Source organism: Nothobranchius furzeri, chromosome 8, assembly GCF_043380555.1.
Source record: "Nothobranchius furzeri strain GRZ-AD chromosome 8, NfurGRZ-RIMD1, whole genome shotgun sequence".
Lineage (NCBI taxonomy): Eukaryota > Metazoa > Chordata > Actinopteri > Cyprinodontiformes > Nothobranchiidae > Nothobranchius > Nothobranchius furzeri.
Window position 1 is genome coordinate 47,893,753 of NC_091748.1, and position 24,594 is coordinate 47,918,346.

The following is a 24,594-nucleotide window of genomic DNA, read 5'->3' on the forward strand; positions in this document are numbered from 1 at the left end:
GTTTGAAATTAATACTTTGCACACGACGCACCACGTTAATTTTAATTATGACGGATCAAATATGTTAAATCAGCTTCAGTATTTACTGGATCTGTTAGTCCAATCAAATGAAGCATTAGAGGCCGACAACGAATTTAATTTCAGACTGCAAGTGATAAATAATCCTTCCGGCGGTGGGAAACGAAAAATCGAAACCATTCTGGATCACGAATTAGTCAATAAAAAACGAAACCATCTCATTTGCCCTCCAGAGGCCAATCAGCCGTTGTGTTTTGCGCTAAGCATAGCCGGACTGTTAAATCCCTCAGCGAGAGATACAGAATTATTGAATGTGGCTAAAAATATTCATCAACAGGCAGGGCTTCAGGAGCAATCAACCGTTTCATTTAGCGACGTGATTCGATTTGAAAATATTGTTCAAAGAAAAATAATCATTTTTTACAGATCCGACAGAATCATTTCTAAATTTGAAACAGATTTTAGCAATCGGTCAAATCCGTTGTTCATTTTGCTACTGAATCAACATTATTACGGCATAAAAAATATTAAAGGTTTCTTAGGAGCCAAATATTTTTGTTCATGGTGCTTTTCCGCTTATAATAACATGAACGGACATCATTGTAAATGGTTCTGTCGCGTGTGTAATACCGATTTATGCAAACGAACAGAAACGTCTCTCATCACATGTTCTGATTGTAATCGAATATGCCAAAATGTAATATGTTTTCAAACTCACAAAACACCTGTTTTAAGGCCTCAAGCAAACAGGTTAGTTTCTCCTTGCGAAATGTTTAAAAAATGCACCATTTGTAAACAAACTTATTACATCGCCATAGGTGGAAATGGTTCACAGCACGTTTGCTCAGCGACCAAATGCATCGTTTGCAAACAGTCGGTGGTCACGGATGATCATCGCTGTTTTATTCAGCTTGAAAAAAAAGATGACGGTTTAACGGAAAAGGTTATTTATTACGACACTAGCTGCGTTTACATGGACACATTTAATCGGAATAAAAGCCTGATCGGAATTAAAATGCGTCATGTAAACAAGCCATTCAGAATACTCTGACCCGATTAAACTCAATCGGATCAACTTTTCATTCCGATTGAGACAGCTGGGTTATGCCGATTGTTAATCCGATCATGGTGCATGAAAACACTCGAGTGACTACTGCGCATCACTGCGCATGTCAGTAACGTCACACGTTTACGTACGTTACGTTGTCGTTTACGGAAGTCGGAAAACATGGCGGGTGCGAAACAAAACTGGTCTGTTTCGGACACAAATGCATTGCTGGATGTACTCAAAGAACTAAAAATTGTAGAAAGACTTGATGGTAGGAAGTCTAGAAACTCTGAGTTATTCATTCAAGTACATGAACGCTTGAAGGAAGCGGGGATCGATCGAACGGTTGAACAGATAAAAAACCGATGGAAAAGTTTGAAGACCGCGTACTACAAAGCCAAGAATCACAACAGCAGAAGCGGGTTCGACCCTTCCAGTTTTCCCTTCTACCGCGCAATAGACGAATTCATGGCGGCGAGGCCGTTGTCAAATGTGCCTTTATTTGGCGTGGACGTTGGGTTCGAGGACGAGGTGGTGGACAGATGTAACACACCCGTGAGCCAGAGCCTTGATGCTACTGAAGATAGCATTAGTGGTAAGTTTGTAAACCTCACATTTAAAAAACATACAACGTTTTTGAGAATATCAAATTTCAGACTTGGGTTTTTGTCATTCAGATGAATCCAGCAGCGAAGCAGCAGAAGCCACTGAACAGATGCCCACAAACGGAGGAGACAGTTCTCATCCATCTAGTGAATCCATTAAAAAGAGTAAGTTATCGCTCGAGAGACTAAATTAGGTCAAAGTATAATAGCTTTTTGTTGTTGGAGATGACACATGTTTAACTGCTTGAGTAAGGGACTATGGCAGGCTATAAAGCCAAATGTCCAGTCCAGATTAACACTAGTAAATTTCGTTTATTTGGTTATTTGGACTGTTATAGGAAATATGAATGGGAGTTTATTCTTCTATGTAATATTTTTACTATGTTATTCATTAATTGATAAATGTCACAGTTTATACCTAAGTATGAAAAAATGATCATTTAGCTTATTAACTAAATATTTAGTTTGGGGGTCACTAAAGCCACGTTTGATTTTCACAATAATTCTATGTTTTCTTTTTGTATAGGTGGCAGTGTATTTTTTTTCTACATTCAGTCTTCTATATCACACACTTATAATTCTTTTTAACTTTTAGGAAAAAGATCAAGCTCATCTGGATATGCCAAAGCTATGTGCACTTGGTCGACTGAACAGCAAGCATTTATGAAAAAAATGCAAGAGTCCCAAAATAGGTGGGTTGAAGAACATCAGGAAAGAAGACTGCAGAGAGAGGAGCGTCTTGTCACACGGTTCATTGAAGAGAGTTCCCGGTCAAATGAGCGACTCGTCGGCCACCTTTTGGATGACCTAAGAACCATCATTCGTCCACCTCCTCCACCACCAGTAGCTCCATACTCCTCTCAGCAGCACCATTACCGCAACTACGTTGGGTCGGCTGAGTTTGGCCAAAATGCACAACACTACAGTAATAATTACAATTCTGACTACACCCTACAAGATTTGAGCTAAAATGATATTCACAATTTGAAATTCTGTTCTGTAGTATGTTATTTTAAACAATTCAGTTGTGACATGTTGGTTTCTGCAACTTCCCATGGTAGTTGCAGTGCATTAGCAAACTTGAGTAATATAGAGTAGATGTTCTGGAGACGTATTTTTGCACTTTATTTATGTTCACAATAGTAGCTAAGTACAAACTTTTCTTTAAAGTACTCTTCATATGTTCCAGTATTTTTGAAGTATAACTCAGGTGAAGAAGAAAAAAAAACGTTTCTGAGGTCAGAACATGTTATATTTATGTTTTGTTTGATTTGGTGACCTAGATGACAAAAAAATTCCACAGAGTTCACCACATGAAAAAGCGCTGTATATGCTTTTTTTTTTTTTTTTTTTTACTTTAAATGCTTTGGAAAATGTTTAATTTCGAGTCTCAGGAGTATTCACACAACACTAGCTGTCAAGTTCAAAAAGTACAGCAGAATGTTCATTTAATTGAATGGATTAATAAATAGTGCTTTAAGCACAAAGTAATGCTTCATTGTTCTTGTGCTATAATATGTACAAACCGGGGAAATAATGCCTTTCAGTACTTGGGGAAACATTTTTATGAACTTAAAATGTGTAACTTAGAACTTTTTTTGTAAATCTGGAACCAAGAAACACTTAGTGTAGGTGTCCCGTTCGGAGTGGGAATGTTGTGGCCAAATAGGTAGTCAACACCTCTCTAGTGCTGCTTCCACAACTGCTGCACTGGAGATTAACTGGCTGGTTGGGTTGAGGAAAATTAATTGCCCGATCACAGGCCTCCTCCAACCAGCTGTTGCTGGCCTGATCTTCTTCATTCTGACAGAAGTTGTGCAGTGCACAGCATGTGGCAATCATGGTCGGTGCAAAGGTGAAGTGAAAGTCACTTCTTTTTAGCAGAACCCTCCACCTTGACTTTAACAATCCAAAAGTCATTTCCACTCCAACCCTGACTGAGCTGATGTAGGTGTTGAAGGACTCCTGCTCCGGAGTCAGCCGAGGTGAGTTTGAATATCCTTTGATCAGCCAGTCAAGAAGTGGGTAGGCAGGGTCTCCAACTATTAAAAGATTGGTGTCTTTCCCCCCAATGGTCTTGATGCCCTGTTACAGAAAAGGGAATGAAGTAATTTTTTACTAATATGTGATTTACAAGCACATATTGATGTATTTTTAACTCCAGTCAAGCAGTCATTTCAAGCGGCTCTCTCCATTCAAAAACATGTTTTCTTACTTTGGGTAGGAGATGAGCCCTTTTGAAGAGGTCTGACTGGCGTAGGGCATTTGCATCATGTGCACTGCCTGGCATTTTACAGCTGATGTTCCAAAACCTTCATGAGAGGAATAAATGAAACAAATTAAACTGCTTTATTGTGCACATGATTTGCTGTAAACGAAAGGGTAATTCTAATAATTTGGTGCAGTTTGAGGTCTCAGGTTACTGAAAAATCTACCCCCACTAATTTATTTCTGAACATGGCAGGTAATTGAGTAGTAATTTTTACCTGAATTTGTCATCTACAACAGCCTGGAGTACGTAGGATGGCCATCCTTTACGATTTACAAAATCCTTGTAGCCGTCTGAAGGAGGAAGGATGGGAATGTGTGTTCCATCGATAAGCCCCATTATTTGTGGAATGTGATGGGATGCTTCAAACCGTCTGGCTATCTCTTTTGCCTCTTCCTCAGTTGGTGCACGGATCAACTGTTTGATTGGACCCTGCACCATGCCTTTGCAGAACATGTAAACAAACTTCGTTATGCTGCTTTTACTTATTCCAAATTGGTTCGCCACGACTCTGTATTCTGCACAGCTACCCAGTTTATACAGAACTACTGCAATCCGCATGACGACAGGAACAGCAGCCCTCACAGTAACGTCCTCGGGAGCCATATAACTCTCCATTAACGAGCAAAGTTTCATGAATGACGCACGTGACATGCGGAAATTCTGCTTCCACTCTTGATCGGTGAACTCCAAAAGAACAATCCTCTCCCACCAGTCTTTACTCCTCACTTTCATCCAGTGGCTCCTTGTCTTTGCAGGAGGAGGGGGGACTAAAGTTACGGTTCTTGGTATTAAGAAATTTTCATCCTGCTGTCTCCCCCTATTTAACATCTGGAAAATTATAAACAGTTTAGTTTGTATTTGTAAAATTGTGACGACAAAAAATAAAATTACACTCCGAAAAACATCGTCGTGCTCCATTTTTACATACACGCAGCCATGTTTGTTTACAGCGGAAGTCTGCTACTTCTTCTTCTACGGTCTTTTTCAGCGTAATAGATCGATCTGCGCATGACAAAATGGTTTATTCCGATCAAATTTATGACGAATGTAAACACTTGACATAATCGGATTTAAATTTCCAGGGCCCATGTGCACAGTCATATTCTAATCCGAATAATGATCGGATTAAAGACATTTTGCACATGTAAACGCAGCTACTGAAACGTTTACGGATCAGAACGGTGTGCATACACCTTTTTTAATCTGTGCAAAATCCGATTCAGGCGACGTTTGGGAGAAATTTGGTTTAGATTGCATTAAAGATTTTATTATGCAGATGCGTCGTCCTAAATTCAGCAATTATACATTTGTTGCACACAATGCGCGCGGATTTGATGCTTATATAATTTTGAGAGCTATGTGTCAATTAAAAATTGTTCCCAAAAATATACTCATGCAAGGCTGTAAAATCTTGAGTTTTCACGATCCAGATTTCGGGTTGAGATTCATAGATTCCTTAAGTTTTCTCATGATGAAATTAGCCAACCTTCCAGCTGCTTTGGGCTTTACAGATAAAACTAAAGGTTATTTTCCTCACAGATTTTCATCGCTTGAACATCTGAATTATAAAGGGCCTTATCCAGATGTCAGCCATTATGGGATTGAACAAATGTCTCCGGAGCATAAAAAAATATTTTTAGAATGGTACACCGATGTGTCTAAACAGCAGCTGTTTGATTTCAGAAAGGAGGCCGTGTTTTATTGTAGAAACGATGTGGAAATTCTGCGTAAAGCATGCGGTATTTTCAGAGAGGAGTTTTTTAATGAAACAGGTATCGACCCGCTGAAATCTGTCACGATCGCTTCAGCTTGCATGCGCGTGTTTAGATCAAAATTCCTAAAACCAGACACATTGGCCATTCCTTGTCCGCTCGGCTATCGACCGCAACAAAAACCATTTTCAAGTTCAAGCATCGTGTGGCTGGAATGGGTTTCACGCAGTCAAAATGTAGACATTCAACACGCTTTAACGCCTTTGGGGGAGTATAAAGTGGGAGATTTTTATCTCGACGGATATGCTGTGATTTCAGGCGTCGAACAAGGGTTTGAGTATATGGGTTGTTTTTTCCACGGCTGTCCAAAATGTTTCTTACAGTCACCATATGTCCTCTGAGAAAAATCACTTTTGGTGAAATTTATGACAAAACCGTCGAAAAGCTTCAGTCATTGGAAACTGTGCATCGATTAAAAATGAATGTCATTTGGGAACATGATTGGCAGGAGATGGTAAAAACTGATCCGGACGTGAAACAGTTTGTCTCAAGATTTGACCCACCGCCAGCTCCTCTTTTACCTCGTGAAGCCCTGTATGGAGGCAGAACTTGTCCGGTTCGGCTGAGGCATTCGGCTCAGAGCGGTGAAAAAATCCACTATGTGGATTTTACGAGTCTGTACCCTTATGTAAATGCCACACAGGCTTATCCCATAGGCCATCCCAAAATTCATGTTAAAAATTTCAGAGATCCAAGTCACTATTTTGGCTTGATTAAAGCTGTCGTTTTGCCACCCAGAAAACTGTTTTTCCCTGTTCTGCCTTTTAAAACATCCAAAGGTAAACTTGTTTTTACACTATGTCGCACATGCGCTGAAATGAATAATCAATCTGATTCTTGTTCACACAGCGCGTCTCAACGTGCTTTGACGGGCGTTTGGGTGAGTGTAGAGTTCAATTACGCTTTGGAGTCAGGTTACCGTCTGGTGAAAATGATTGAAGTCTGGGATTTTGAGAAAAGCAGTAAAGATGTGTTCGCAGGTTACATTAACACATTTTTGAAGCAGAAACAACAAGCGTCTGGTTTTCCTGAAGGATTGATTGACGATGAGTCGAAAAGAAAATACATTCAGGACTACCAACTTCATCAGGGAATACAATTAGATGAGTCTAAGATTCAGCACAATCCTGCTAAGCGTGCCATTTCAAAATTATGTCTCAATTCACTCTGGGGAAAGTTTGGCCAAAGAGATGATCTTGTACAAACCACATTTGTTCAAAAACCTGATGAATTTTTTGACATTCTGTTTTCAGGGAAACACAAAGTTAAATTCTTCAGCTTTGTCACTTCAGGAGCCGTTCTGGTGCAGCACAGTTTGACAGAAAAATGCCTAACGACTCCTGGCAGAAGCAACAACATATTTATAGCTGCTTTCACCACAACTTATGCCCAAGCCCCCACAATGCCGCTCAGAAAATGGTCCCAACCCGGAAGTAAGAAAAATTGCAGTTCCACCCTCATCCGCTGGGGGCTGGTACCAGAAGCGAGCAAATCCTCATTGACTCCCATGTTAAAAATGCCATTTTCACAGCAGAAATAAACATGTTTACAGCCTGGTTCAAAAAATGGTTTTTTGTCTAAATTATCTAGTTTATACTCATGACAACTCTGAGGGGGGTGAATTTTTTTCTCACTCTTCTGTTTAAGTGTATTGAAAGCCTAAAATTCTGTATAATTAATGAGCATCCGACACACGTGACCGCCGCCTCAGACCCACGTGACCACAGAGCTAGCTCCGTGGAAAGGCCTCAGTACAGCCTCGGTCTCTCCTGGAAACTGTGTCGGGATTTTGAGTCTCTGTGCTTGTGAATTCTGTTTTGGATAATATTGGTGCAATTGTTGGACAAAATGACTTGCTGTGGTATTAATTGCACTAATAGAGCGTCCAAGGAGTCTCCACTTCATTTTTTTCGGTAAGTTAAAATCTATATTTGTATTTTATGTCACTGCTGCCTTTAAACTAGCTGAGTTTACCGAAGTAGCTAGCTAACTATCAGTTTAACATGTAGCATGTACTGTTTAACCATGAAATTTAAATGTAAAATACGGTAAAATAATTAATAGGGCATATTTAAATGGGTAATAGGGTAAAACCCAGTGCATTTAAGATAAAAATGGGTTGAAATATGACGGGGCGCGCCGCTTGGGGGGACACTTCTGTGCTCTATTCTTTCATCCGGTAATCCCCAGCGGTCAGGCCGGGCAGGCTGATCGATGCGGCGCCTCGCTGCTGCGGGCTGACCGCTCGTGGAACTCGGAGACAGATCTGACCGGAGAAATACTGCAGCTCGTTGAGAAGTCTATAGGGCATACAGCGTTTCCCTTAAATCCCACTGCCACGCCGACAAGATCCCAAGTTTCTTTGTTTTTGTTGGCGCTGTTTACCGAAGAAGCAGTGGGAATACCAGCAAGTTTCATCAGACTCGTAAATTTAGTTTTTGCAGGGGACCCCCTGTATTTTACTGCTCCCTCCTGCAGTCTTCCCCTATTAAAATTTAAAATGTGTAACTTCATGTATTGTGATGAATGACTAATATTCATGTTAACTAAAACGTTAGGTATTTAGGGGGAAAAAACAAAATAATAAACATTATACAGATGTCAAATAAATCAAACTGTAATTAAACTATATATTTTCAAAGTCTTGATTCTGGATAAAATCCAACAACATATGCTTTATAAATAAACACTACGCATGGCTTTTACACACACACACACACGTTACATTGTGATTTCTTAGTAAATATTCTATTTGGCGAGAGATAAACTTTATTGTATTTATCCTAGTGAATCTATAATTAAACGGGTAAACTAGTAGTAGCACATCCAACATCAAAGAAAGTAAAATGTTATTATCAGGAGAGGGAGAATGATTAAGTGGTTAGCAGCAGTGTGCTAGACGATGGCCCCCTCCATGAGGCCACCACAGCTCAGCAGAACATCATTGTAGCTTCTTCTGGGGAGAAAAACACTTAGAGAAAAAATAAAGTTAACAGCTGAAATAGCAGGAAATAATACAGTTAAAGAGCAGATTGTAGAAGAAAGAAACCCCTGGGTTAAACTGGTCTGTCTGTCTACTGCATAATGCTGAACTCTAACAGTTAACTCCCTGCTACTGTTAAATGAGTCTGATGGTCTAAATCCCACTGTTGCTTTATGCACAGAGCTACAGAGCTTTTTCCTCAACAAGATCCTTGGTATTAGGCTTAGCCTCCAGCCTCAAATACACACTATCCATGTGGAACCGCCGGATCCACCTGCCTTCTCAGACTTTGCTCCAGTTCAGCTTGCTGACTTGATGAAACTGATTAGCTCCATGAAGCCAGCTGGCTCTTCGGTGGACTGCCTCCCAGCTAAATTGGTACGTGACTCGGTGTCTGCGCTGAGCCCGGCACTCATGAACATTTTTAACATTAGCCTCAGCACTGGAGTGTTCCCTAAGGTTTTTAAAGATGCGGTTGTTCAGCCGATATTGAAAAAACCTGGTTTGGATCCCTCCACTTATGAGAACTTTCGCCCGATATCGAAAGTCCCGTTTCTCTCGAAGGTCCTTGAGAAAATTGTGCATGGCCAGATCTCTGCCCATATGAATAGCAACTCGTTGCTGGATGTATTTCAGTCAGCTTTTAGACCAAACCATAGCACAGAGTCTGCTTTGGTTAGGGTGCTAAATGACATTCTGGTGGCATCTGACTCTGGGTCTAGGGTACTGCTGCTCCAGCTGGACCTTTCAGCGGCTTTTGATACGGTCGATCACCAAATTTTACTGAATCGGCTTGGGTCTTGGGTTGGGGTGACGGGGGTGGCGCTTAAATGGTTCCGCTCCTACCTATCAAACCGTACCATCTCTGTACAGATTGGTGACTGTGCATCCTCCAGTCTTCCACTGCCTTGGGGGGTGCCGCAAGGTTCCGTTCTTGGGCCATTGCTGTTTTCAATCTACCTTCTGCCTCTGGGCAATATCCTGAATCAGCATGGCCTGAGCTACCACATCTACGCAGATGACTGTCAGCTATACGTGGAAATGGACGAGAAAAATGCGGGCTCGAAATTGGCTGCATGTATGGATGACGTGAAGGGCTGGCTGGCATCCAACTTCTTAAAACTGAATGAAAAGAAGTCTGAGTTTATTGTTTTTGACCCCCGCAACCACCATGGCTCTCACCCTGTTTGTGACCTTTTAACCCTTAACCCCAAACAGTGTGTGACGAGTCTCGGGGTCAAGCTGGATGCTGGACTCACAATGGCCCCACAGATAAACTCTGTAGTGAGGTCGTGTTTTTATCAGCTTCGCCGCCTTACTCACCTCAGACGAATCCTGAAACGGAGGCATTTGGAGTCAGTCATTCATGCATTCATTACCTCTCGCCTGGACTATGCAAACGCCCTCCTCGTTGGTGTTCCGGACTCTGCCCTGAATCGGCTGCAGGTTGTTCAGAATGCTGCTGCCAGGTTCTTGACGGGTACACACCGACGTAGCCACATTACACCTGTCCTGGCACATCTTCACTGGCTCCCTGTCATTTTCAGAGTGCAGTTTAAGTTACTGACTTTTGTTTTTAAAGCGCTCAGTGACCTGGCACCTTCCTACCTCTCTGCCCTTCTCACTCCATATGTGCCCACCCGCTCGTTGAGGTCGGCTGACCTATTGCTGCTGCACACGCCGCGGATGAGGCTCAAATCGCGGGGTGAACGAGCATTTGTCCATGCTGCCCCAAAGCTATGGAACTCATTGCCCATTGGAGTTCGGCAGGCTCCATCTCTGGCGGTTTTTAAATCTCGTTTAAAGACCCACTTTTACACTTTGGCTTTTAGACAGTGACTCGTTTTAGTGTTTTATTGTGTCATTGTTTTAATGTGTTCTTATTATTCATGTTTTCTCTGCTTTTAATTGAGATTTTATCCTTAGTTTTAGCTCCTTGTAATGGGTGTGTTTTGTTTTAGCCTGTGCAGCACTTTGGGCAGCTCCCATGCTGCATTTTAAATGTGCTATATAAATAAACTATGCTATGCTATGCTAACATGTGTCCTCAGGGAAGGACCTGATTGGTGTCCAGAACCTGCTGAAGAAGCACGAGGCTCTGCAGGCTGAGATCACAGGTCATGAACCTCGCATCAAGGCTGTCACCCAGAAAGGAGAGACCATAATGGAGGAAGGTAGAGCAGGTCTGGTCCTGACATGTTTCTGAGGTGTCTGCAGGTTCTGGCTCACTTTGTTTGGGTCCAGGTCACTTCGCTGGTTCAGAACCCTCGGCCCGTCAGAACATTCTTATCCACCACGTTCTAACACCAGACCTGTTAACCCAACAGCAACAAGTGGCTCCAACTGATGATGAGACCGGGAAGGAGCTGGTTCTGGCTCTGTACGACTACCAGGAGAAGAGTCCTGGAGAGGTCACCATGAAGAAGGGCGACATCCTCACGCTGCTCAACAGCACCAACAAGGTTCGTGTGCCCTTCACAGCCGAGGAACGACCTCCAGCTCAGAGCGAACATCTCCACACCTGCTTTGTGTTTGTGTGACTTTAGGTTGTTTTACTTGAACTCGCGTCTTTAGCTGAATGAGGATGGAGAGACGGGTCGGACCTGGAGCAGGTCGAGGTCTTGCAGAAGAAGTTTGACGACTTCCAGAAGGTCGGACTTTTCCTCCTCTCCGTCTTCCAGCAGCAGCTGTCAGATCAGCTCAGGTGATAATCAGCAGGTGCTTTTGTCCTGCAGGACCTGAAGGCCAACGAGTCCCGCCTGAGGGACATCAACAAGGTGGCATCTGAACTGGAGTCAGAAGGTCTGATGGCTGAGGAGGCTCCTATGGTTCAGGCTCAGGTGAGCGTCACCTGTCTGCAGCAGCTGGTCCCTCTCACTTCCTGGTTTGTTAACTCTGCTCGTCTCTGTTTGTAGCAACGAGAACATCTGGGTTCTGCTCCTGGAAAGGTGCGTGTTGTCCTCCGCCTCCACCAGAACCAGACGTGGTGTTTTTGTTACCACTCATTTGTTTGTTTACAGGATGAAGCCGACTCTAACCCCGGCTTTCCACAGGAGTCGTCAGCAGCATGTTACTGCAGCAGCACGTCATAGCTGCTGATAGGAACCGCTGTGGTCAACAGAACCTTTTCCACCGGAGCCGTCAGCAGCGCGAGTCGGCCACGTCTCAGGAGCAGCATGTCGCGGCCCTTACGCGCCCGTTCTATTTTCTACGCGCGACGCCTCTGAAACGGGTCAAGTTCGACATTTTTAGGGAAGGAAAGACAGGAAATCGGACGCGGAAATTGAGAAGCTACCGAGATTTTCAGAATAAAGAACGTACTGCCTTCCGGTTGCTTTACTTTTAAAAAAGGTTACTAACTGAGCGGCCCCGTGAGAAGTTATCACCTAGCTAGCGGTCTCCTTTGTTTTTCAGGTCCGTATTGGCGATTATAAAACGGACAGAACATAAAACACAAACCATGTTGTAGTTTTGTCCTGCTTGTTGTTGTGTTTACTGACGAAGTCACTCGAGTGACTTCGTGCTCGGTCGGTGACAGCTGCTCCCCTGCTGCTTCGCGTCTCGTGGGAAGGGCCAAGCAGCAGCTTACGCGAGCAAGACGTACTGCTGCAGTAACGTGCTGCTGACGGCTCCCGTGGAAACCCGGGGTAACACGGCGTCACCCTAGAAGGTGAGTTCATTCAGCTGATCAGAGGTCACCTCTGATGGCCGCAGTCACGGCCGACCGTGCTGAAATCACACAGGAATTCAGGTGACCCGGCAGGCACCAGGTGCTGGTGAAAGTGGGGACATGTCAGCTGGTTGCCATGGCTACAGTTATCTTTATGCATCTGTATGACTGCTGACTGGTGTGTGTTTCCTGTGACCTTTGACCTCAGACCGTACGGTTGGGCGTTCAGACGACGGCTAACTTAATTCCATCAAGGTAAGAGGAAGCTCTTCCCTTCCTGTCTGAGCGATCCGTCTCCAGGTTTCCTCGTCCGGCGTCCAGCCCGCTGGCGTCCACCTTCATCTCACTGGGTTTGGTTTCTCTCCAGGAGCTGAACAACCGCTGGCGCTCGCTGCAACATGCTGGGCAGCGCCCATGAGGTGTAGCGCTTCCACAGGTACCCCGCACACTTATGCGCCGCTTACGGGTCAGTAGAGTTTGGACCCACACTCAGACGGAGTTCTGATGTCTTCTCAGAGACGCTGATGAGACCAAAGAGTGGATCGAGGAGAAGAACCAGGCCCTGAACACAGACAACTACGGCCACCACCTGGCCAGCGTTCAGGCTCTGCAGCGTGAACATGAAGGCTTTGAGCATGACCTGGCAGCTCTGGGTGATAAGGTCCGCTTTCCTGATCGGTACCAGGACCCGAGTTGTCTCTGGAGACACGTTCTTCATGGTTCTGGTGACTCCACCCCAGCCGTTCCTGATCAGCAATCAGCGGGGTGCTTTCCTATTTAAGGTGGATGGAGGACACAATTTGACGCCAGAAGATTGCCTCAGTTTTGGTAGTAACCAGCCACTCGTGTTACCTCTAGTGTTCCTAGGATTAATGTTATTTCGTAGTGTTTTTGCTCTTATATTGGATTTACCATTCTTCAGGATTCCTGTCGACCTCATTGGATACTGACCTCTACTCCAGGATTTGGATATTCAACACACAGACCTTATCACCACCCTCCATAACCCACCTCTCATCTCACCCGTTGCCCCATCCACCAGGACGCCCCGCTTCTCTCCACCTCTGCTCCCTCTCCTGCGCTTCCCCCGGCTCTCTACCTCTCCCTCCTCCAGCCAACCCATACACCCACCACAGTAAGTCTGCTGAACACCTCTGCCTGCCTACAATGGATTTTGAAACCAGAACCTAAGCTCACCTGTGTTCTCCCTCCTCCAGATGCTGAGCTGTTGTTGCAGTTCCAACCACAGACTTATCTGTGCACCTTAAGTTCCTCCTTATAAATAAATCATTTTTTCCATCAGTTTTTGGTCAGTGTTGTATTCTGCATGTCTTGGGTTAAGTACCTTCCTCCAAACATGACACTCCTCCTCAAAGAGCAAATCTGTTCAGCACATTCTGACAGACAGACCACCATTCTTCTGTCATGATGCTGTACAGGACATTTTTAGAGTTTTTCTTTTTAAAGATAAATAGGATTACATTTAAATAGCAATACTTTCACATTATCATTTTCCCACACTTCTGTATAACTGTATTTTGTTGTTTTTCAATAAAGAATGACAAACTATTTAAGTTTGGATTTGTTGCACACAAATACATATCTGTAAAAAATATCTACAAAGCTAATGTTTACATAACAAGTATGATTGGGTTTTGCAATACGGCACTATTTTAGTAAGAGTTTTAAACCAAGTAAAGTTAGTAAAGAACACATTTCTATTGTCTGCTAAGAAACTGTTGGGATTTAAAATGGGCCTGTTGTACAAATAACTTGTAAATGATTATTCCTCACTTTTGTCTTAACCAAAGAAATTCCAGTAATTGAGCAAAAACATTTATTTTTAACACTACATTTTATAAAACAGGGCGCAAAGTGTCGGCACATGTATGTATGTCGATGGTCCACCCCAACCGAACCAGGAGACACAGACGTCAGGGAGGCCAAGGTTGTCTCTGCAGCTCTCTGGGCACCACGCCTCACTCAGCTGTCTCCAATGATCCAAATGGCTATGGAGAAAAAATAACAGGTTTGTCATAATTGTTTAAAGTACAAAACCATACATGAAGTGGTGAGACAGGTATGTGAAACTTACACTTGCTGCTTTGTGTAGCTGATGTTGGAGACACACATGCTGCCATGGTGACATTTAAACAGATCTAAGAAAAAAATGAAAATTAAAAACTCCAAGACCTCATGTCATATTTACTAATCAGCTATGGCTGATTTATTGTTTGGATCACAGTGAGTTACACTAATTCTAATATATTTTTATTTCTATTATACATACATACTTTTTTTTTAACTGTTATTTTCACGACTGTTATCAGGCTCTCTTGTTCTGGTTCTGATGATAATTCCGTGTCTTCCAGTAAGTTATCTTGTGCTTACTTCATCTGTAGAATGTCTCTTTACTTTTGGTAAATTGTACTGAGTCCAGAATAAAGACTAGTTGGCTGTACAAGATACAAACAAGTATAACATTTTGGAAATATATGAAATGTATTTACGCTGCTAATTTAGCTCGAATACTAATAACTGCAATATTTTCCGGACTATAACTCGCACTTTTTTACATTTTCTGGCAGGTCCTGCTACTTATACTCCGGAGCGACTTATATAACAAAATATGTAGGCTACACCACGCTGCTGCGGGCCGACTCCGACCCACACAAGAATGAGTTCCCCTGTCCCGCTGGGAGGGTTTCAAACACCGCCAGCATCTGTTAGAGCCTGTGGCGGGGTGCTGAGGGCCGGCTCCAGCCCAGGAATGAGCCGTCCTCGCCGGCCGGGAGGGTTTGAAACACCGCCATCCTCTCCTCTGCTGGCTGTTGTTCATTCTGTTATGGTTACCGGTGCTTGTGTTGCAATGTGAAATGCTTGGTCTCAGATTTTGTAAGAAAGATAATAAAATGTCCCCCCAAAATACGACTTAAATATATTTTCTCTTATTCATGATACATTTAATGGCTGGTGCGACTCAGGAGTGATAGCGCCGAAAAAAACTGTACTGAAAACTTGCTCAAAGCAAAATGTTTTCATTACGGAAATAAATTATAAACTTACCGATTTAAAACTTTTTTAATACAGGTACTTCTCACGAACAGGCGCAGAAAACCTCCACCTAAACTCCGTGTAAGGTTCAGGTCGATGGGTGTTCCAGTTAGCTCCGGTTGGGTTGAAGCTAGGTGGCTACATCCGTTAGCTCGGCTCCCACCTCCGCTTTAGCTTTGGGTTAGCCAGGGTTAGCTTCAGGTTAGCTCGTAGCTAGTTCGCCTGGGTGTCGTCACTCGAGCCCAGCCTTACAGCCACACCCTCAGCGCCTCCTCTCTTCCCTTTTATGGAATTGTCTGGGCTGGACGGAACCTGTGACACGGTCAAAATGGCGGTGGTGGCCACCTCCCATTATAGACAACAAACGTGTTATTGAAGCCAATGGAATCCGTTTGTCCAGTATATGTACAGTCTATGCTTATGCCAGACTGAAATTATTAAATGCGTTGAACAAACTGGGAAATCGCGTCATTTATTACGATACAGATTCTATAATTTATTCTGTCAAAGAGAATGAGTGTGTTTTACCAACAGGACCGCTGCTGGGGGATTTAACCGATGAACTGCACGGCGATTCCATCACGGAATTTGCTTCATCCGGTCCAAAAACGTATGCTTACAAAACCCGGGACCACCAGCAGGTGGTGCTAAAGGCTAAGGGTATCACACAGTCATTCATTTCATCTGATCACATCAATTTTGACAGCTTAGCGCTGCTGGTTGAGGGGTACGTGGCTGGAGAAAGGGGAAGATTTTTGCAAACTCGGCAGGAGATCGTCAAGAGGGATAAAAAAGGCCTCACTCTCTCGAATGTTTCATTTGTGAAAAGGTTTCGTGTGATTTTTGATAAGCGGAGGTTATTTGCTGACGGCAGTACAGAACCATTTGGGTATTAAAAATGGAAACTGATTTTGACGTGAAAATATATGTAACTCTCATATAAGCTCTTTTATTATTCATTCTTACATGCTACTCTTTTCATTATGGGATCATGTTATAATATAAAGGTCTCTCTGTGTTTCTCTCCTGCACAAGCTCTTAAAACAGCTGCAGGAACTCCAAAAGGGAGTGAGACATTGCAGTCTCTTCTTGTACCAGGTTACCAAGGATGTTTCTGCTTATCTTAAGAATTACAAGTTCTTGTGACATGTTAGATCCTGCCTAACAAGGCAATATATATATATATTTACCTTATAAGCTCATTTTATTATCTATGCTATGGAAACTCGCTCAGATACTCAAGGCCTTCACACAAAGATTAATAGCTGTGTATCTTCTCCTGCACAAGAGAAAGGAGTGTGCACATTCCATCTCCACTCAGTGCCTCTCGGTACCAGTGAATGTATCTTCTCCTGTCATGAATATATCAGGATGTTCCTGGTAATCTCAAGGAAACTGTCCGCTAACAAGGCTGTTATTTTCACCTGTCATGATCATTGACATATGTACATGGCAAACTGCGTATGTAACATTCCTGTAATCTTCAATAAAAATCAGCCGTTTTCAGTAGAACGGCGAGAGTCTGTCCGAAGCATCTGGCAAGAGCAGGTCGCGGGACTTGCTGCAGAGGCTCTCCCCCTCATGAGCGGCGAAACAGTGAATGGACTTCTGATCATTTGTCTCCTCGTTCTGTCAACTTAAAAGGTGTTTAACTCCATCTACTCCGTACCCGTGCTTGGTCTAACGGAAGAGAGACCAACAAATTTGGCGTCACGAACAGGATTTTTTCTTTTTGAAGAAAAAGGAGTTTTTGGAGGATGATTCGACCCACTGACCCAGCGAACGATCTTGGCACAGAACACCGCGGTGGAAAACAAGGTGAGCAGAGCCTATTATCTAAAATCTGCTCATTGGATTTATCCAAAGCATTTGTGTCCAGAATCATAGTAGCTGTGGTCCTAAAATAATAGTTGGAGAAGAAAGTGGAGACAAGTGCAGGAGAATAAGAGATTTTTTTTGTAATGGTTTAGTGGTGAAATGAAATGAGGATTTTTTGTAATGGTTTAATGAGTAAATGAGAAAAGGAAATAGTACAGATGAAGGGATGGTGACCCAGGGCTGAGGAGCCCTAAAGTTCCATTTCCAGGTCGTGGCTGACCACACTATTTGCTGACGAGCGGATAGAATATATAACGAGGTTATATAAAGCTTGGCTGGATCCATAGGTGTGGGAACCCTAAAAGTCCACAGGTCGAGGACCTGGTTTTTGTGTTAAGGGAAGGGGAGGCTAAAGAGAGCTCCCTGGATTTAAAGGTCAAGGACCTGGTTTTTATGTTAAGGGAAGGGGAGGCTAAAGAGAGCTCCCTGGATTTTTAAGGTCAAGGACCTTTTGCATGAGATGAGAAAAATGTTCTGAGGTAACTGTTTTTGCATAAGATGATAAATGTTTTGACTGCTTCTGTGTGAAGAGAGCAGTGCTTTTGGCTATTTCTGCGTGCTTTTGGCTGTTTTTGCATAAAATGAGCAATGTTTAAATATGACAAGCAGCCCAGTTGAAGCCACGAGAAATAAGGTTTTATTGAGAAAGTCAGCGGAAGAGGCGATGAAGAAAAAAGGGGTAGATGTTAACAGTAGAGGTAACTGGAGAAAGATTTGGGAAGTGAAGGCTGCAGAATCGAGAGAAAAAAGGCACAGCTGTAGACAAGCTTCACTGTGTGTGTAAGCTGAGTTCAGCCTGTGTGTGTGAGGCGCAGCAAGAGGCTGCTTACGGCTCTGGATTGAAAGTGCAGCACTAGGAGAGTGCAGAATGCAGAGCAGAGTTTTGGGAGCTCCGTGTGTGTGTGTGTGTGAGTGTACAGCGCTGGGTGTGTGTGTGAAGGCCTGATGCGGTACCAGAAAATAAATAAATAAGATAATAAGAGCTTTAAAAAGTTGCAACTCGTATATGTAAATTACACTGCAGTGCTAAAAATTAATGTTTGGAGCTACGCAAAATTCAAATTCTGCAACCCTGTTCTGATCAGTCTTTGAACAGAACACCATAAGTTAATAAATAAAAGGTTTTTAAAGTAACATATGCATATGTATGTGTGTATGTATGTATATGTGTATACATATATACATATGTAGTGTAGAAGCGTGATAATCATTTGTGTGTGGGGCAGCATGTGAGTGACCCCGATCTGGGGGTTAAGTGACCTGGAGATGAAAAAAGGGAAAAAACCACCAAGAAACGCAAGTAAGGATGTAAATGACAGCTTTATTTTAGAAATATAGTCATATAGCTGCTAAACAGTAAAATCAAAACAGATCTGCAGAAAATAAATATATAAACTATTCCTCAGAGCGCTCTCAAAAAAAATTGCAATTGGATTTGCTCTAATGTTACATAAGGCCTGCTTAAAAGCATAGTAAGCATTAAATTCTGAAAATAACCAGTGCAGTGTTAAATAAATTCTGTGCTTAAAATATTATATATATATATAGAGAGAATAAATAAGTGACGAACTGACTTACTTTAAAAAAAAAAGACTGTGACAAACAAAGAATGTCGTCTGTGCCATGTGAATGAGTGGATGCGTGTCTTCTTGCATGAGCTGCTTTCGCTGGATCTTCTGAATGACTCAGTTTTTAATAGAGGGAGCAGCTGCTTGAGAAACAGGGTGCGGTCCATGTTTTTACTAGACGGTTATTTAGTTCGAGAGACTGTGGAAACAATAGAAAAATAATTTATCGTTAGTGTGAGGACAAGAAAATCCTTTAAAATACAAAAGTTGTATGGTTGTGGTTATAAAGGAAGTATTTTGTCTGATTATGGGCCGTGGAGTCAGCTGGACTCCCTCGCTCTCACAGTTTTTCTGTGTAACATGCAGTTTTAAGCAATTTGTGACTTTAGAAAGGATATTTTTCGGTGTTTTGGACGTACCTTAAGGCTTCTGGTTAGGGTATTCAGGAGATCCTTCCTCTCGGACAGATCTAGTGAGAATGACTGGAGTTTCAGCCTGGGGACCTGACTCCACCCACTTTTACACACAGGAGTTCCGCAGTCTAAAAATAGCACAGGGTGCTGCGAAAAGCAGCTCTGAACCTCTCAGGATCATCTTTATGAAAACCATAAAATTAACAAATAATCAGTAAGGAAATAAAATATTTGTTAAATCTTGCTATAAAACAAAATCCAATAATTGTCTTAACTCAACTTTAAGAACCATTAACGTTAATGGCTGGATTTTGAGATGCTGAATAATGAAAAAACAGATAAACTAAGTATTATTTCCTGTAACCTGGCTAGAAACTGTACTAGGCTGTTTTGAGTAAAAAACTGGTAGTTATTTTCCCAAAATAAAATAGATAAATAAAAAATGAAAGGAGGGATCTTGCATTTGGGATAGATTGTGCTTAATGTTTAAAACCTGTGTAGAACTGATTTGATGATTCAGAACAAATTGTGCATAGGAAGTAGTTCAGATTTATTTTTGAGTCAATAAAGTCGACTAAATATTAGAAACCATCGTTGATTTTGATTTGTAAAAGAGAAAGTTCTGTCATTTCAACTCAATCAACATATTTAAGGAAAACGTTTGCTGTGCATTGTGGCGGGCATGAACTTTACTGGGTGGGCCTGTCACAACCAGCTGCAAAGAATGTTTGGGTCTGACTTCTATACAAAGAGAACCTGGAAGCCCTCACCAAAAACTGTGACTTATAACATCAAGACGGGGAGCACTACAAGATGGACAAAGAGGCAGAAACTTATTTGCCCTGCTGCTGATGAAACAAAGTACAAAAGGGGGAGCATGTGTGCTAACATGTGAACTTTAATCAATGACGGTGGTCATCCTGGACTTACAAAGAGAGGCTCAAAAGAGACTGTTTCCTATGGTTACACCCAGTAAAAGAGTGCTTGCTGCAGTCAGGTAATGAACAAGGCTTTTTGGCAACAACCAGTTGAATTGATGAAATGTCAGAACTGTGGAAAATTTACTAAACTACTGTAGAACATAGTTAACTGAGAAAGTTAGCCTAAAAAAAGATAATAATAATATCAATAAATAAATAAATAATAGGATTAGTAACCTGGATTTCAGCCCAACTCATCATTGGACGTCAATATAATCTTTATTGTCTTAGGATTCTCAGCTGCAGCGGACATGCAGTAAAGCCTTATTTTCTTTTCAAAAAGTCATTCATCGGCGTCATCACTTATCTTCATTAGTTAAGGAAACGGTGTCTATTTATAAGTCTAGGAGAACGCTTTAGGCTTCAACAGTTCTCTCCTTCGAGCAAACATGCGCAAATTTCCGGACAGTTTATAGTAACGTTCCATCCCATTCCATTCATTGCATAAAAATAAACATTAAATGAATAATTTGGCATTCAGCTGACTAAATGATTCATGGAACATCTCATCCGAGACAATAGTGAGGTAGTAAATAATGTTACAAGATATTGAATAAATGGTACCCCTCATTCGATAAAAATTATGTACACATTTTTTATCTTGTGAAATCTTTAACATAATATTTTAATTGGCCTTTTTGACGACAATTGGCTAAAAAGTCTTTAAGATTATCATCACAGGATGGCATGATAAATAAATAAATAACATAAATAAATAAATAGATAAAAATAAGAGAGAAAAAGCAAAATTAATTAAATGAAACGTAATAGTCATAAAACGTTAAATTGATCTAAAATCTGTCATTCAGTGCCACTGGAAAAAGGAAGAGGATAGGGGAGTATTTCTTAGCACAAATCACGTTATTGATTTAGCAATGCAGCTTAATTTCAGATGCTTTAAGGATGATACTAACTTGTGTTATAGATGGAGAAGTAGCACAGAAACACACTTCTAGATGTGGAGATAAGGAAAAAAAACTGCTGATTACCAATACTATGCACAAACAAACCTGTAACTGCAGTTTCGTTATTTATGAATTAACCTTAAGTAGTGAATTAATTCTTAGGATTTCTTGTGCGAGTAGTGTTCCTAAAAAAGAAAGAAAGAAAGAAAGAAAGAAGGTAAGAAAGACAGGTAGTTTAGGTAAGGGACAACCTGAAACTATTTGGTTGAATTGATAGTAAAAGTGGTTGTCCTAATTTCTAAATTGGAGAGATCACACCGCAACATGAGTTTAGAACGGCAGTTATGGGAAGTTTTGTTGGATTAATTTGATTACACGCTTTAGGTCTTGTTTTTTTCTTTCCACTGATTTAGCGTTAGGTTAAGTGTTTTCACACTTTCGCTTCAGTCTGACATTTGCTTGGTGTGTGAGGGCACAGAGACGTGTATGGACCGTGTGTTTGACTGTGTTTGTCTTGTTTGTTTGTTTATTTATCTATATGGGCGTGGCTGAGCCTTGAGAAACATCAACAAAGCCATTGGGCTATTCTGAGTAAATTGACCAATTCAACTTCAGGATCCTGAAACAATTTGGCTATAACCTCTAATTGATGAAGGACATCTTAAGAATTCATTATACAAGGCTTCCTCTCCAGTGTTGCCGGAACTGTTATAAAACCCATGCATGGTTGTATATTTTAGTTTGATCATTTATACTCATTGAATTATTGTTGTTTGCTTTGTGTTTTAATTTCTTTGTAATTTTTCTCTGTGACACAGGTGGAGATGCTGGTGGCGAAGTGGATCCCACTCATTTCTTTCTCCCACACACATTCTTACTCTCTCCCTCTCTCTGTGTGTGTATGTGCATGTGTATGTGTTTGTGTGTCTGTGTGTGTCCATGTCGTGATGTCACTGTACCTTTAATTGCGCTTGCTGTTCGTAACTGTATGTGTCTGATGTTGAAGGTATCAGAGGCTAGGGTCAGTAAGAGCTAGGACATTTTTGTGCATAACCTCTAATCCCTAGGCGATCGGTCCGGGGAACTTCTGGTCCGGCCGGAGTGTGAATCTTCCTACCAACTATCTGCCGAGATCAAGGACTGCACAAGCCGAGAAAGCCTTCATTGGACCAAAACTACACACACGAAGAGGCTTCGTCTTCGGTGCCAGGCGTCTGGGTCCTGCTAAAAGTCACCAAAAGGAAGTGGACGGAACCGAGGTGGACCGAGCCATACAGGATCACGGAGAGGACGTCACACGCTGTCCGGCTGGACGGGAGGAGCCTAACCTGGAAGAGAAGCAGCTGACATCTGCCTAACCAGAGAAAGGATCCAAAAAACCAGGAAGAGAAGTAGCTGACTACAGTAGCATGCCAAGCTACCACCACATCCTGCAGGACGAGAATCATGACATCATCACCCCCTGCAGCTGCCTGGAGCCAGTGAAGGGTCCTCAACAGGGGGAAGAAGTAACCACCCTATGAACATTCTACAAGGGTTGTATTTAACACCCTCATTTATTTTACAAGGGTAATATTTTACACCCTCCACCTGCTGACCCAATTATCCAGATGCCCTTGTTACTAGCCAATCCTAACATCTATTTGGGAGGGGAACCCTCTGATGATAGTGATGACTCTCATGATGAAGAAGATGTTGTTAGAGTGTGAGAATGTTCAGTGATTAATGTAACGACCCTTTCACTAGTTCATTTCTATGCATTTTTTGATTGTTTTGTTTTTATTTTTTGTTGATCATTGATGTCCTAGGCATGCACACTCTATGCCAACAGGCGTTCGCCCCAAAATTGAGATATGACAAATGGGGGGACATGGGGGAATTTTCCCTATAAACATATGATAATTAGGGTTTTTCGCCCTCATATGGAGTTGCATGCGATCCATTCATGTTGTAACATGTTCAGTCAAAAATATGATCATGTTTTTGTATTAGTTTACTGCTAGAAATATGAGGAAATGTAATCTGATTGATTGTTTGTATTGGTATTTTAAAACTTTGCTTATTAGATTTTTTTTTTTTGATGAAATTTGGTGTTGTTGTTTTGATTTCCTACATCTTTGTTGAACTCTTAAAAGAGTTCAAAAGGGGGATTGAAAATATATGTAACTCTCATATAAGCTCTTTTATTATTCATTCTTACATGCTACTCTTTTCATTATGGGATCATGTTATAATATAAAGGTCTCTCTGTGTTTCTCTCCTGCACAAGCTCTTAAAACAGCTGCAGGAACTCCAAAAGGGAGTGAGACATTGCAGTCTCTTCTTGTACCAGGTTACCAAGGATGTTTCTGCTTATCTTAAGAATTACAAGTTCTTGTGACATGTTAGATCCTGCCTAACAAGGCAATATATATATATATTTACCTTATAAGCTCATTTTATTATCTATGCTATGGAAACTCGCTCAGATACTCAAGGCCTTCACACAAAGATTAATAGCTGTGTATCTTCTCCTGCACAAGAGAAAGGAGTGTGCACATTCCATCTCCACTCAGTGCCTCTCGGTACCAGTGAATGTATCTTCTCCTGTCATGAATATATCAGGATGTTCCTGGTAATCTCAAGGAAACTGTCCGCTAACAAGGCTGTTATTTTCACCTGTCATGATCATTGACATATGTACATGGCAAACTGCGTATGTAACATTCCTGTAATCTTCAATAAAAATCAGCCGTTTTCAGTAGAACGGCGAGAGTCTGTCCGAAGCATCTGGCAAGAGCAGGTCGCGGGACTTGCTGCAGAGGCTCTCCCCCTCATGAGCGGCGAAACAGTGAATGGACTTCTGATCATTTGTCTCCTCGTTCTGTCAACTTAAAAGGTGTTTAACTCCATCTACTCCGTACCCGTGCTTGGTCTAACGGAAGAGAGACCAACAGACGCTAGACTGAAATCTCCATTCAGTGTACAAATAGCTGGTCCGTCAGGCTGTGGAAAAACCTTTTTTGTAAAAAGTATTTTGGAAAATTGTATGCAATGTTTAACTGAAATGCCAAAAAACATCGTGTGGTTTTTTACATCTTATCAACCTATGTATGATGATCTTTGTAATAAAAGTATTAGATTCGTTCAAGGTCTCCCGCTTTCATTCGAGGATGATGATTTATTTCCATCGGGTCAAAACCACTTGGTGATCTTGGATGACATGATGTCTCAAACGTCCAGCCATCCTGGAGTGCTAAAATTATTTACCCAGCTGAGACATCACAGAAATATGAGCGTCATTTTAATCACTCAAAATGTTTTTCATCAAGGAAAACATAGTCGTTCCATCAGCTTAAACACCAATTATTTGATTTTGTTTAAAAACCCTCGAGACAAATTGCAAATCAATGTTTTAGCAAATCAAATATATCCTACCCAAAAAAGAT

The 24,594-nt window shown here is 41.8% G+C and overlaps 3 protein-coding genes and 2 long non-coding RNA genes across 6 annotated transcripts; 2 read left to right on the forward strand and 3 right to left on the reverse strand.

Moving 5' to 3' along the window:
* The first annotated feature begins 513 nt into the window (after nt 1–513).
* Nucleotides 514–2,848, forward strand: LOC139071539 (zinc finger protein with KRAB and SCAN domains 2-like). Its single transcript, XM_070554093.1, has 3 exons — nt 514–1,661; nt 1,744–1,836; nt 2,267–2,848. The coding sequence occupies exons 1-3, from the start codon at nt 1,247–1,249 to the stop codon at nt 2,638–2,640; spliced, it is 882 nt and encodes a 293-aa protein (XP_070410194.1). The 5' UTR covers nt 514–1,246; the 3' UTR covers nt 2,641–2,848.
* A 136-nt stretch (nt 2,849–2,984) lies between these two features.
* LOC139071538 (uncharacterized) lies at nt 2,985–6,701 on the reverse strand. The gene is made up of 3 exons (XM_070554092.1): nt 4,158–6,701; nt 3,887–3,983; nt 2,985–3,756 (listed from the first exon to the last, which is right to left on the reverse strand). The coding sequence occupies exons 1-3, from the start codon at nt 4,859–4,861 to the stop codon at nt 3,295–3,297; spliced, it is 1,263 nt and encodes a 420-aa protein (XP_070410193.1). The 5' UTR covers nt 4,862–6,701; the 3' UTR covers nt 2,985–3,294.
* A 386-nt stretch (nt 6,702–7,087) lies between these two features.
* Nucleotides 7,088–11,612, forward strand: LOC139071540 (uncharacterized). 2 transcript variants are annotated; one of them, XM_070554094.1, is made up of 5 exons: nt 7,088–7,628; nt 10,750–10,872; nt 10,943–11,160; nt 11,273–11,349; nt 11,434–11,612. In XM_070554094.1, exons 2-5 carry the CDS (start codon nt 10,863–10,865, stop codon nt 11,438–11,440), a joined length of 312 nt encoding a protein of 103 aa, XP_070410195.1. In that variant the 5' UTR covers nt 7,088–7,628; nt 10,750–10,862; the 3' UTR covers nt 11,441–11,612. The 2 variants fall into 2 exon arrangements, 1 of the variants encoding a protein (XP_070410195.1); XR_011521390.1 differs by having other exon boundaries at nt 7,091–7,628; nt 11,245–11,349.
* A 2,579-nt stretch (nt 11,613–14,191) lies between these two features.
* On the reverse strand, nt 14,192–15,819 carry LOC139071541 (uncharacterized). The gene is made up of 2 exons (XR_011521391.1): nt 14,464–15,819; nt 14,192–14,377 (listed from the first exon to the last, which is right to left on the reverse strand). It is a non-coding gene; the product is annotated as an uncharacterized lncRNA (long non-coding RNA).
* A 2,782-nt stretch (nt 15,820–18,601) lies between these two features.
* Nucleotides 18,602–22,536, reverse strand: LOC139071437 (uncharacterized). Its single transcript, XR_011521319.1, has 2 exons — nt 19,288–22,536; nt 18,602–19,067 (listed from the first exon to the last, which is right to left on the reverse strand). It is a non-coding gene; the product is annotated as an uncharacterized lncRNA (long non-coding RNA).
* Between the last annotated feature and the right edge of the window lie 2,058 nt (nt 22,537–24,594).

What these genes read in the sequence shown, in the direction of transcription:
- LOC139071539 (XM_070554093.1), top strand. Translation starts at nt 1,247, where the DNA reads ATGGCGGGTGCGAAACAAAACTGGTCTGTTTCGGACACAAATGCATTG. An exon ending in TACTGAAGATAGCATTAGTG is followed by an intron (nt 1,662 to 1,743) that starts GTAAGTTTGTAA and finishes TTTGTCATTCAG; the next exon opens with ATGAATCCAGCAGCGAAGCA. An exon ending in TAGTGAATCCATTAAAAAGA is followed by an intron (nt 1,837 to 2,266) that starts GTAAGTTATCGC and finishes TTTAACTTTTAG; the next exon opens with GAAAAAGATCAAGCTCATCT.
- LOC139071538 (XM_070554092.1), bottom strand. Translation starts at nt 4,861, where the DNA reads ATGGAGCACGACGATGTTTTTCGGAGTGTAATTTTATTTTTTGTCGTC. An exon ending in GTTGTAGATGACAAATTCAG is followed by an intron (nt 3,984 to 4,157) that starts GTAAAAATTACT and finishes CCTCTCATGAAG; the next exon opens with GTTTTGGAACATCAGCTGTA. An exon ending in GGGCTCATCTCCTACCCAAA is followed by an intron (nt 3,757 to 3,886) that starts GTAAGAAAACAT and finishes TTTCTGTAACAG; the next exon opens with GGCATCAAGACCATTGGGGG.
- LOC139071540 (XM_070554094.1), top strand. An exon ending in TGCTCAACAGCACCAACAAG is followed by an intron (nt 11,161 to 11,272) that starts GTTCGTGTGCCC and finishes TCGCGTCTTTAG; the next exon opens with CTGAATGAGGATGGAGAGAC.